Here is a 13,202-nt window from a genome sequence, read left to right on the forward strand (position 1 = left end):
GGGGGGGTGTAAATAGCCGATAACTTATACCGGAATATCGGTATAAGTTATCGGCTATCAGCCTGAAAGGTCACAGTTTATCGGTATCTGCCCTAAAAAAATTAATATCGGGCGATCCCTACTTTTGACAACACTGCCCATATATGTTTATGTAGAATAAGTCAGTGTTATAATTCATGAGCATTTCATGGGAACGGCACTGGGTAATGGTCATGAGCTGCTCTGAGAAACTGACATGTTCATTGTGGTCTAAATAGTGGAAAAAACCTAAATGTGGACAATAAAAGAAAATACAGAAGCCAAGAAATAAAATGTATAGTTTTTATTGTAAAACAATTGAACCATAATTATTATAAATATTTAAATAAAATAATAACACATCATAGAACATAATTCCCATTCACATCTGACCTAATCACGAATTCAACAAATTATATTTCTTTATAAATAAAGTTACAAACTAAATATAAATAAGAGATATAACTAGAATCATTCTAAAGCTGATTGTATTATAAAATGACAGCTGTTATGTGGTTGCTGTGGCTTACAGCTCCTTTTTAGTAACAGCTTGTATAAAAGTACGCAAAGTGCATGGAGGGCGGCAGCATGAAGAGGCGGTGCCCGGTGGTAGTGTTATGCAACATGTATAGTCCACTATAAAGTAATGCATGACTGCTACAAACTTTTATTCATTACTGGTGGATAGAAGCCCGCCTCTACTAGCAATGTGTGCCTGTAAGCACTTAGTATCGGGATAAGCGACATGTGGCACACTGGCACGACTCTGCTGAACCGATCTCTATTTCTTCCCATCTAGATGCCCCACAAAGCAGACGAACCTTCACCTGTAAATAAAACATAATTGTATTTCTTTCATTTATTTATTTTTGGCCGGGTGTGGGTAGGGAGGTCATATATATATATATATATATATATATATATATATATATATATATATATATACACACACACACACACACACACACACACACACACACACACACACACAGTATATACTCGAGTATAAGCCGACCCGAATATAAGCCGGGACCCCTAATTTCAACCCAAAAACCCAGGAAAAGTTATTGACTCGACTATAAGCCTAGGGTGGGAAATACATCATCACCGCCTGTTAATCTCTTCATTAGTGGTCTTCAACATCTGCGGAACTCCAGATGTTGCAAAACTACAACTCCCAGCATGCCCGGACAGCCGATGGCTGTCCGGGCATGCTGGGAGTTGTAGTTTTGAAACCTCTGGAGGTCCGCAGGTTGAAGACCACTGAGGCCTTCATCATCATCCAGACCCCCCTTTAGTTTTCTACTCACCTCCCCTCGGTGGGAAGGAAGGGTGAGCTGGTCTGGGCCATCTATGCTGCAGGGACCATCCGGAGGAGAGGGTTAGTCATTCCAGGCTGTCCATCTTCACCGGGATGCCCTCTTCTCCGCTCCGGGCCAGCCCCGGACTAGTGATGTTGCCTTGACGACGACGCACAGGGATGTTCATGCGCAGGGATGTCACAGACCAGCTCACCCTTCCTTCCCACCGAGGGGGGGTGAGTAGAAAACTAAAGGGGGGTCTGGATGATGACGAAGGCCGCAGTGGTCTACAACCTGCGAACCTCCAGATGTTTCTAAACTACAACTCCCAGCTTGCCGATGGCTGTCCGGGCATGCTGGGAGCTGTAGTTTTGCAACATCTGGAGGTCCGCAGGTTGAAGACCACTGAGAAGGGATAGACAGGCGGAGAGTGCACTCGAGTATAAGCCGAGGGGGGCGTTTTCAGCACGAAAAATCATGCTGGAAAACTAGGCTTATACTCGAGTATATATGGTGTATGTATATATATATATATATATATATATATATATAATGCTTTATAGCTGTTACACATGATTAGAAAAGACTGCCTATTAATTGCTACAAATAAAGCTAATTAGCATTACCAGACACAGCCTGTGGACAAGAGAGGCGTTGTTGCATATCAGAAGAAAAAAAAAATGGGCTTATGCTAAGTATTTTAAAACAGTGGTACATACACACCCATCATTACTGCACTTGAGATAGGGGTACTCCGGTGGAAAACTTTTTTTTTTTTTTAAATGGTGCCAAAAAGTTAAACAGATTTGTAAATTACTTCTATTAAAAAATCTTAATCCTTCTAGTACTTATCTGCTGAATACTACAGAGGAAAATCTTTTCTTTTTGGAACACAGTGCTCTCTGCTGACATCTCTGTCCATTTTAGGAACTGTCCAGAGCAGCATATGTTTTCTATGGGGATTTTCTCCTACTCTGGACCGTTCTTAAAATGGACAGAGATGTCAGCAGAGAGCACTGTGTTCCAAAAAAAAAATAATTTCCTCTGTAGTATTCAGCAGCTAATAAGTACTAGAAGGATTAAGATTTTTTAATAGAAGTAATTTACAAATCTGTTTAACTTTCTGGCACCAGTTGATTAAAAAACTTTTCTGCATAGTGTTACATGAAAACGTATTAAACACATTAGAAAAAAGGTGTTTATTTTCTCTGGTTTTGTCGTATTATTTGGGTCTGTTTTATTTTTTTTAATACAACATGCTCTGTGTAAAGTGTATTCGAATAGGCTTCGCTATAAGACTCAAATGTCTGAAGCAAATGTAATAAACTGAAAAAAACATACTTTTTGTTTGGGAGGAAAATGGTCAAAAATGCTTGAAATGAACAACATTTTTGACAAGACAAAAATCCAGGACAACGAAACAGATGAAATGAAAGCCGATATCTTTACTATTAATACCGCGGCCTCCTTTTCTCCCTTCTTTTTCAGTGGTGGGCTCTTACCTTCCGTAGTTTGTTTATGGTGCAGCATTGTGATACAGATGTGATGTTGTGCTTGTATCCACTGGCCATCAGCACTGAATACTTGGATGGGAATGCGCTGGATTCACAGTGTCCCACACATGCATTGATAACTTGAGTCCCTCTGCAAGTTCCTTTACGGTCACTTCTAATGGTGACATTAAATGCTGTAATATAATAGAAAAAATTTGTTTTTTGTTTTTGTTTTTCAAATTAAACATCCACAAAGCATGTATAATGCAAACAGGCAAGAAGATACACGGGCCAGAAAGGCCAATAAAGGCAAAGGTCAGTGGGTCAGCAAGTGAATAGAGTAAAAAGGCAGCCAAGTATGCAGTGGATCAACATAAAGAAAAAGGAATAGTGTCCTTAAAGGGGCACTCCAATGTCCGGAACATTTTGTTTTGAATGCTAGGTGCGGGCTGTGAGGGTCGTGATGTCACGGCCACACCCCCTCAATGCAAGTCTCTGGGAGGGAGCGTGGCGGCTACCACTCCCCCTTCAATAGACTTGCATTGAGGGGGCATGGGGTGAAATCACAAGGGGGCGTGGTTGGGACGTCACAACCCAGTAGCCCGCACCCAGCGTTCGGAACAAAATGTTCCGGACACTAGGGGAGTGGAGTACCCCTTTAAAGAAATATAGCAAATGAAGAACTCTTCACAGGGTGTCACCAAACTATAGCAGTAAGGTGAGAACAAACAGACTCATGCAAACTACAGCGAGCACCCCATATACGCACTACTCATCCGTAAGAAGGCGCTGCTTAAAAGATGAGAGAGAGGATAGAAGAAAAAGGGAAAGCAAAACAGAGAAAAGGAAGAGGAAAGAGAAGAGAGACCACAGAGAGACAGAAAGACAAACAACACCTGAAAGAACTGACTGAGGCAGAGACCAAGCAGTCTGCAAAAAAAAATAAGGTATGTTTTTAACCAAGTACAGTCTAATAAAGGTTAGGTTTCCACACAGTTTTTTACTGGCCAGAATTGTATTTAAAAGGAATGGGAAATATAAAGGAAGAACTTATACTTCCCTTTCCCACTGGATCCACTTTTAACTTTGGCAGTATTCCAAAAAAATGCTAGAAAAAAGCCTGTGTGGAAACTTAGCCTTATAGTGTACAAGATGTCATAACATTTAAAGGGCTTGCTATTTAGCAACCTCCGCAGGACCATTGGGGGAGAGCAAAACCTGTCCAGAGGAAAAGTTGCCCATAGCAACCAATCAGCTCGCTTCTTTCATTTTTAACAATGCCTCTGTAAAATGAAAGAAGCGGTCTGATTGGTTGCTATGGGCAACTGGGCAACTTTTCCTTTGCACAGATTTTGATAAATCTCCCCCATTGAGGCCAATGATTGGGTTGGAATGTCAATGGAATAAGACAGTTTTGTCACAGGTCACATGACGTGTTGGCGTACAAATCTGCATTTAATATATTGTTCATTAAAGGAGTACTCCAGCACTGTTTTTCTTTATCCTAACATGCCTGGGCTGCAAAAAAAATAAATAAATAAACGCAAGCAAAAAAAAAACTGTGGTTGGTCTCGAATGCTGCTGTCGTCGTATAGAGATATTTCACAATGCCATCTGGTACACAGGACTTTTTTATTGATAAATGATGTGTAAAACAGGACAACGCATTCCGGCGCACTCTTGCGCCTTCCTCAGGTCCACAATAATTGCTTTATGGCATCCTGACAGGAATCCCTGTATGCTGCCACACAGGGATCCCTATCAGGATGCCATAAGACAATTATTGTGGACCTGAAGAAGGCACGAGAGCGTGCTGAAATGTGTTGTCCTATGTTAAACATCCTTTATCAATAAAAAAAAGTCCTGTGCACCAGATGGTATTGTCAAATATTTCTCTACGACGACAGCAGCGCTCGAGACCAACCCCAGTTTTTCTTTGCTTGCATTTATTTACGTTTGACTCCATACCCTCCAGCAGGTCACGGATAAATGGGCCACGAGCAGTATACTGTACTTATTTACCCCAAACCTACCATAGAGTTGTGCCTATCCTACTGCACAACCCCAGAAGGTCAGTACGACACTATAGGTGTGGTGGCGGGTACCTTTTCTACACCACTTCTGATATCTAATATACTACACCAGAGAGCGCCCCGCCTTTTCTCTTTCTCTCTCGTCCAAAAAAACAAACCTTAAAAGGAAATCTTTCACCAGTGTCACCTGCACAAACCTGCACAGGTAGTGCAGGTGACTCTGATGACAAGGGTACTTACCTTGTACCGGTTCCTGGCAGGGGTCTCCTGTAATCTCCTCCGTTAGCTCAGAGCACTGGCTTGGGTCACGGGCAGAGCTTAATGACGTCAGGTGATGTCACTAAGCTCTGCCCATGCCCCAAGCCGCTGCTGCTTTCTCCTGGGAACAGCAGCGGTGACATCATTAAGCTCTGCCCATGCCCCAAGTCGGTGCCCGGAGCTGGAGCTAACGGAAGAGATTACAGGAGATCCCCGCCACGGACCGGGACAAGGTTAGTACCGTTGTCATCAGTCTCACCTGCACTACCTGTCGGTTCCAACAGGTTAGTGCAGGTGACACTGGTGGTAGATTTCCTTTAACTCACCTTCCTCTATCAGTCTGTGGTGTGGGACATCGCTGCGACCATTGATTCGGAAGCAGGAAGAAGACCAGGCCAGAGGACCAAAGACCGTTAGCGGTGCAATGGGGAAACGGAGAAAGGTGAGTTAAGGTTTGTTTCTGTTTTTTGCAGCCCAGGCACTATAGGATAAAGAAAACCAGTGTTGGAGTACGCCTTTAAAGAAACAGTCACTAGTTATAGTTTTATTTGTCTTTCATAATATTTTTAGACTATTCATAAAAGGGAATCTGTCAGTTCTGTTTGCTGTTGAGAGCTGAAGATACATTGGATAGCTCTTAGGGATTGAATGCAAACTGCACCTTTCCTGAAACTGATAGTGAATACTAAACTTCCTTTCTATTTCTTAGAATGTAGGCGGGCCAAACTGCTAAAGTGCCACAGCCTGGCCCACCTTCTCGTTAGCCTTCACCTCCCAGCCCCTCCTTGATTGACAAACAAATCCCTGTACAGCATTCAAGCAAATAGAGCTGACAGATTGCATTACATTTTTAGTTTATTACTAAAAAGAGGTTTTCATGTACTTTTAAAGGAAATCTGTCATCAGTGTGGGTACAGGCAGGCAGTGCGTGTGACACTGATGATAACCATACTTGATTGTCCAGATCTGTGGTCCCGTTCTTTCGCTACCTCCGTTGTTTTTGTTCCGGATATAGCTTGGGGCATGGGTGGAGCTTTCTGACATCACCGCTGCTGTTGCAGTGGGGTCCAGCAGAGAAACAGCAGTGGTGAGGTCAGGAAGCTTCACTCATGCTGAAGCCGGCTCTGGAACTAAAACAACGGAGGAAAATAGCAGAAGAACAGACCAACAGATCAGGGTCGCTCGCACTACCTGTCTGTACCGACAGGTTAAAGTGGTACTCCGGTGCTTAGACATCTTATCCTCTATCCAAAGGATAGGGGATAAGATGCCTGATCGCGGGAGTCCCGCCGCAAGGGACCCCCGTGATCTTGCAAGCGGCACCCCATTTGTAATCAGTCCCCGGAGCGTGTTCGCTCCGGGACTGATTATCGGCGACTACAGGGCAGGCGGCGTGTGACGTCCCGCCCCCGTGTGATGTCTCGCTCCGCCCCTCAATGCAAGCCTACGGGAGGGGGCGTGACAGCGGGCTTGCATTTAGGGCCAGAGCGTGACATCACACGAGGGCGGGGGCGTGATGTCACACGCCGCCCGCCCTGTAGTCGCCGGTAATCAGTCCCGGAGCGAACACGCTCCGGGGACTGATTACAAACGGGGTGCCGCGTGCAAGGATCTTGCCGCGTGCAAGATCCTTTGGATAGGGGATAAGATGTCTAAGCACCGGAGTACCCCTTTAATGTGGTGACACTGATGACAGATTTCCTTTAATGTTGAAGCCTTGTGATAGTTCAATAATATTAGGTTGGGGAAAGGGTATACAAATCTTGGTACCACTGCTCTTTAATCAGCTGACTGAAAGGGCAGTGGCTCTTCAACAAATTCTGCCTCTGTTTACTGTTTGCCTGGCACAGCTCTCTACATGTTGTTGTGGTTGTGCTTGGAATTGCATCAACTTAAATAGGACTGAGCTACAAAGAGCTGTACTCAGTAATTGATCTTCTGCCTCTTCCATTATGTTTGGTGGCTTATAGTAAACCCCCTATCAGAATTTTTTTTATTTTTATCTCCATATATTTCTACCCATAATGACTCCACATTATCATCCCCCATATATCCTCCCGCAGTGCGGCCTTCAGACTTGATTTCACATAAAGACAAACCCCTCCCCTTTTTGTTTTGTCTGATCCTTCCTGAATAGACTATAACCCTGTATGTTGACCGCCCAGTCACAGTTATCGTCCAACCAAGTCTCTGTTATACCCACTATGTCATAATTCTCCTCAGACATCAAACACTCCAGTTCCTCTGTTCTTTTGGATAGACTTCTGGCATTAGTCAACATGCAATTCAAAGGTGTATGTTTTTTCCTCCCTTGAAGCCTATCCCTATTGACTATTCTAAACCCTCCCTCCGCTCCACCCCCAGGTACAGTAATAAGTCCCCCCTCTCTATCTACACTATCTTCCCCCTCTACGTTGTAGGTTCCCTTCCCCCAGTCTCTAGTTTAAACACTCCTTCACCCTTCTAGCCATCTTCTCCCCAAGCACAGCTGCACCCTCCCCATTGAAGTGCAGGCGGTCCCTACGGTAGAGCCGGCAACCGACAGCGAAGTCAGCCCAGTTCTCCATGAACCCAAACCCCTCCTTCCTACACCAGCTTCTGAGCCACTTGTTTACTTCCTGAATCTCCCGCTGCCTCTCTGGTGTGGCTTGTGGTACAATAATATTTTAGAAAATATTACCTTGGAGGTCTTTGCCTTAAGCTTGTGGCCTAAGTCCCTGAAATTTTTTTTTAGGACACTCCACCTACCTCTTACTTTGTCATTGGTGTCAATATGTAACATGACTGCTGGATCCTCTCCAGCCCCAACCCAGCAACCTGTCAACCCGATCCCCGATCCGCGATGTGCCGAACTCGTGCACCAGGCAGACAACACACTGTTCTGCGATCCCGGTCTTTGTGGTAGATCGCCCTGTCAGTCCCTCTAATAATTGAGTGCCCCAATACCAGTACCTGTCTGGCCTGCCCTGTACTCCTCCCTTCCTTCTTATTGGAGCAGACACCCCCCTGGCGGTCAGAGGCAGAGTCCTGCTGCAGTTCTGCTAGCTCTGAAATGGCATCCCCCTCATCTACCAACCGGGCAAACTTGTTGGGGGTGTGCCAGATCAGGACTAGCCTCCCTGAAACTTTTCCCTCTACTTCGTTTTCCAACTGTAACCCAGCTAGCTGCCTGACTGTTCTGCACCTCCGTCCCACTATACTCCCCCATCTCTACCCCAGAGAGTACTTGCTCAGTGAGCAGAAGAGTCCTCTCCAAGTTGTCAATGCATCTCAGTGTTGCCAGTTGCTCCTCTAGATCCAGGATCTGGGCTTCCAAATGAACAACTCGCACACATCTCACACAACAACATGCACCCCCAAACTGTTCAAGGATTGCCTACATTGTGCAAGATGCACACTGGACTGCCTTTTCCAAAATGGAGGCCATACTAGATTTGGGGATTGCAAAAATTAACAGAAAAAAAAACAATCAAACTCACAGAATTTAAAGTCCCTTAATTTTAAGTCCCTCTCCATTTTATACGTACACTCACTTGTATACAGACACACAATCACTAGCTCAGACAATCGCTTAGTATACTTTCTTTTATAGTTACCAGACACCACCTCTCTCTTCCACTGCCTGAAAGTGAATGCAAAAAAAAAAAACCTTCTTGCCACAGCTCGCATTGATGTGCCATCCTGGATGAGCTGCACTGCCTGAGCCACTTGTGTGGGTTATAGACTCTGTCTCATGCTACCACTAGAGTAAAAGCACCGCCAGCATTCACAAGTGGCCAAAACATCAGCCAGGAAGCATAGGAACTGAGAAGTGGTCTGTGGTCACCACCTGCAGAACCACTCCTTTATTGGGGGTGTCTTGCTAATTGCCTATAATTTCTACCTGTTATCTGTTCCATTTGCACAACAGCATGTGAAATTGATTGTCATCAGTGTTGCTTCCTGAGTGGACAGTGTGATTTCACAGAAGTGTCATTGACTTGGAATTACATTGTGTTGTTTAAGTGTTCCCTTTATTTTTTCAAGCAGTGTATATAGATGGCTGTATAACCCTAATGAACTAACTAGCGCAGCTCAGGGTGCAATGGCCTCTGTTACATTAATGTAGAAAGGTATATTTTTTTGAGCAGTGTATATGTTGCCTTCCCATTGTGACAGTTTGCCTACGTACACTTGTCATGGATAGCGCTACTGTAATGGAACTTTTCCTAAGATGGAGAAAAAATAATACAGTTGCTCTAAATAAGTGATGTAATAACTACAAAGAAAGAAATAATTATCCTTATTTCAGTGTTTTACACCAACTTACACTCTGTATCAAGTATTGTTTATCATCCCCCCCCCCCCCCCCCCATATGTATGCATTTGTTATTATAATATATACAGTGATCACTCACGATGGAGGTGACATCCTGGAGTGGTGGCACCAAAGCTCTTTGTCTCCTCCAAGCTCAAGACAACCAGCATGAAGAAAACTGAGGCTGAAGTAAGGGACATGGTGCAAATATCTGTGAAGCCAATGAATACAGCATTAAATGAGCAAAGAGCATTAAAGAGCAAAATCCATAAAGATCATGTAGACAAATACAGACATCAAAGTAAAGTAAATAAAAAGGATGCTACCAACCAATGCAGAGACTTAATATCCACATTGAGCCAACGTAAAATATGGACCTGAGCTGAGCTTGGATGTGCCCTTGGGGGCCATATACATGGATATTCTGGTTTCAGCAATCAGATGTTTTTCTTTGTATAGTAAAGTTATTTTATTTATTAAAACACTGTAGAGAACAACTAATAGCGTCCAGGCACTACCGAAGCCGGATACAGCCGTAAACACAGGTTAGGAGCAAGACTGCTAGGATGAGGACACCTGCTGCTATATGGTAGGGAAGAAGTGTCGGCTGACGCAAAACTAGTTGCCACCACCTGTGTACCCCTGCGTCTCGAGAGCAGCTGCTCTCACTCCCCGCTTCATGAAGTTTTTTCTTCTGTAACAGGCTGCTATTACCATCTGTGCATTAAAGGATCGGTTTCTTTGGGACATCTCAGTGGTGAGTGCGATTTATTCCTTATCCTCATTATCATTATTTTATTTATTCCTTATACATTACTCATGATTTTCAGTAACTCTGTGTTAACTGCACAGGGTAGAAGAGGTTTGTTATGGGGATTTGCTTCTACTCTGGACTGGGGCACAATTAAAAAAAGGATTTCAATGTATTCTGTGGTGCACCCATTGACAGAATGTAGTTTACTAGTGTCTAGTAGACTGCATTCCTGTCTTAAAGAATGAATGGTAAACATTTAAAGAGTACCTGTCATCAACAAAAACTTTTAATATGTTGTTCATAATCATTAATGAAGAGATATTGTAATATATCTTCATTAAAAAATATTAATATTTATACCAGTTTTTTCATTTTATACTTTTGGCCACTAGGGTCACTCTTCTATGCCTGGTCTGCAAGCAGCATCCTATGCTTTTCATAGTAAGTGTACAGCTTTTAGGACTAATGCTGAAGGGCTCTGGTCCTTCCACCGAAAGTCAGTGCTCTCAGCTCAGGACTCGCTCCCAGCCTGTGAGCTACAAGCCTACACATACCTCTCATATAACAGCCAGTCACCTCCCCCTCCCCCTGCTCTGTGTCCTCCCTGCCCCTCACCACATGTTATCTTATACATTGTATCATCTCACTGCACTCCTGCTCTGTGCCCCCCCTGACATTCATCTTAATCACTGCCTCTGTAATTGCCCCCACTTCCCCTGGTTCTCAGCAGTGACTTTTTAGTGCAGAGAGACACAGGAGAGAGAGAGAGACAGCCTGCTGTCCCTCCTCTGTACTTAGTCTGTATGCACACTGCAGAGCAGTGTTTCCCAACCAGAGTGCCTCCAGCAGTTGCAAAACTACAACTCCCAGCATGCCCGGACAGCTGTTGGCTGTCTGGGCATGCTGGGAGTTGTAGTTTTGCAACAGCTGGAGGTTCCCTGGTTGGGAAACACTGCTGCAGAGGGAGAGCAGCATACAGGAAGACTGGCAGAATCAGAGCCCCAGCCAGGCTTCATGTGACATCATACCTGCCGGGACCCGCCTCCTTCCACCCCTCAGAAAGACAGTGCTCCTGAGCTAATGAAGAGGGATAAAAAAAAGGTATTTCCACAGCGTTTTTAAACCTCAATAAACACAGGGATAGGCATAGTTAGAGAAAGGGATAGATGGGAAGTGGGATCCAGGAAAGTTTAGATGATGACAGGTACTCTTTAAATACAATTTTCCTGTATTCTGATATATACCAGTGATACACACTGAAAGCATGATGTGGATGGGGCCATACAGTTACCATATACCTGTGTGTCCATCGCATCACTAGGATAGATCACCTTTAAGTAAACAGTGAAAGTTTTTGGTGAATGACAGCAAGCAGAGATGTAACAGTACAAGAGCTTCAACGATTAATCGATAAAACTGTTTAAATTCGATAACTGGATTGGTTGTTGACAAATCCCATTATAGAATAATCGCCCGATTCGTTGTCCGCAGCCAGGAGGCTGCTGCGGTCAGGCACGAGTCGCGAAAATCCTGCAGCAGCCTAAGTGACAGTGAGTCACTGTGGAAATTGTATTGCCCGACGCCCGGGACATGCAGTTCCGGGCGCCGGGCAGGTAAAGTCTTCACGCATTTAGCCCTGCTTTGGTTTTGCCCTGTAACTAAACTCCTATAGGCTGCAGCTATGCGCTGCAGCCTATAGCAAGCTGCGCAGGGACGACAGTGTCCCGGCATAGGCACCTGTGATGATGTCACTCATCGTGCGCACCTCTGTCCGGACCGAGGATGTGGTCCAGTAACAGCAATGACCACCGAGCCCCTGAGCCTGCCGGAGCGCACATGGGGGCGGAGTACAGGTAGCAGGGGATCAGAGAGGAGGGGAGGTTTGGTAATAAAGGGGTACAGGAGAGGGAAGGGGGTTGTGCTGAAATATCATGACACGTGGGGCATCAGAGGAGGGGAATAATGACACAGGGCATCAAGGGGGGAAATATAATGAAAGAGGGGGCATCAGAGGGGGGATATAATGAAAGAGGGGCATCAGAGGGGTGGGGAAATATAATGACACAGGGGGCATCAGGGGGGGTATAATGACACAGGAGTCATTAGAGGGGGGAGGGGTATAATGGCACAGGGAGCATCAGAGGGGGGGGGGGGGGGGGGGGATATAATGGCCCTACTTAATAAAGTGTGTGCAGTGCACACTGCTTTACCCATGGGGGTATGTGCAGAACATTGCACCCTTGTGTCTGTAGTACAGACATACCCCCATGGGTAAAGCACATATCCCCATGGGTAAAGCAGTGTGTATGTAGTACATATACACTGCTATACACATGGTAGTATGTGCAGAGCATTGCATCCTAGTGTTTGTAGTACTACAGAGTCTGTACCACAGACATGGGTGCAATGCTCTGCAATCAGCACATACCCCCATGTGTATAGGAGTGCTATACAAAAAAAAAACTAAAAAAAACAAAACATTTAAAGGATAGCTCCCACCATCCTTTTTTTCCCCTGTGCCTGCCTATTGCCCATCTATCCCTTACCCCCTCCCTGCCCCTTAATTTTTTTTTTTAACATTAAAAATGCCTTTTGTCTGCCTGGTAGTGTGCTCACTACCAGGCAGACTTCCCCAGCAGGCACGATGTCACTGATGCCTGCTGGGGGGGGGCACACTTACGCCCTTAGTTCACCTATTCAGTGTACCTCCAGCTGTTTCCCCACTGCAACTCCCAGCTTGCCCTGACATCTATTGCCTTGACATCAGGGCATGCTGGGAGTTGTAGTGGGGAAACAACTGGAGGCATACTGTATAGGTGAATACCATATCTGTGTTGGCCGCACATTCCGCTCCCCGCCTCCCCGGGCAGGCCCGCAACCCCCCCCCCCCCCCCACCCTGGCCCCGTCGCGCCGCTCAACTCACTCCTCCCCCCCTCTTAGTTCACCCATTTAGTGTACCCCCTCCCCGCCGCGCAGCCCACAACCCCCACTGGCCCCCCGCTCCGCTCAACCCCCTCCCCCCCTTAGTTCACTTATTCAGTGTCCCT

At 45.3% G+C, this 13,202-nt stretch overlaps 1 protein-coding gene across 1 annotated transcript; it reads right to left on the reverse strand.

The window, feature by feature from the left end:
* Positions 1-400: 400 nt before the first annotated feature.
* Positions 401-9,710, reverse strand: GPHA2 (glycoprotein hormone subunit alpha 2). The gene is made up of 3 exons (XM_056528476.1): positions 9,501-9,710; positions 2,822-3,006; positions 401-845 (listed from the first exon to the last, which is right to left on the reverse strand). Exons 1-3 carry the CDS (start codon positions 9,598-9,600, stop codon positions 744-746), a joined length of 387 nt encoding a protein of 128 aa, XP_056384451.1. The 5' UTR covers positions 9,601-9,710; the 3' UTR covers positions 401-743.
* Positions 9,711-13,202: the final 3,492 nt, after the last annotated feature.

This window comes from Hyla sarda, chromosome 6 (genome assembly GCF_029499605.1).
Source record: "Hyla sarda isolate aHylSar1 chromosome 6, aHylSar1.hap1, whole genome shotgun sequence".
NCBI lineage: Eukaryota > Metazoa > Chordata > Amphibia > Anura > Hylidae > Hyla > Hyla sarda.

Coding starts and splice junctions, on each gene's coding strand:
- GPHA2 (XM_056528476.1), bottom strand. CDS start 9,600: ATGTCCCTTACTTCAGCCTCAGTTTTCTTCATGCTGGTTGTCTTGAGC. Junction 3,007..9,500: donor TCCAGGATGTCACCTCCATC/GTGAGTGATCAC, acceptor ATTATATTACAG/CATTTAATGTCACCATTAGA. Junction 846..2,821: donor CCATAAACAAACTACGGAAG/GTAAGAGCCCAC, acceptor TTTTATTTACAG/GTGAAGGTTCGTCTGCTTTG.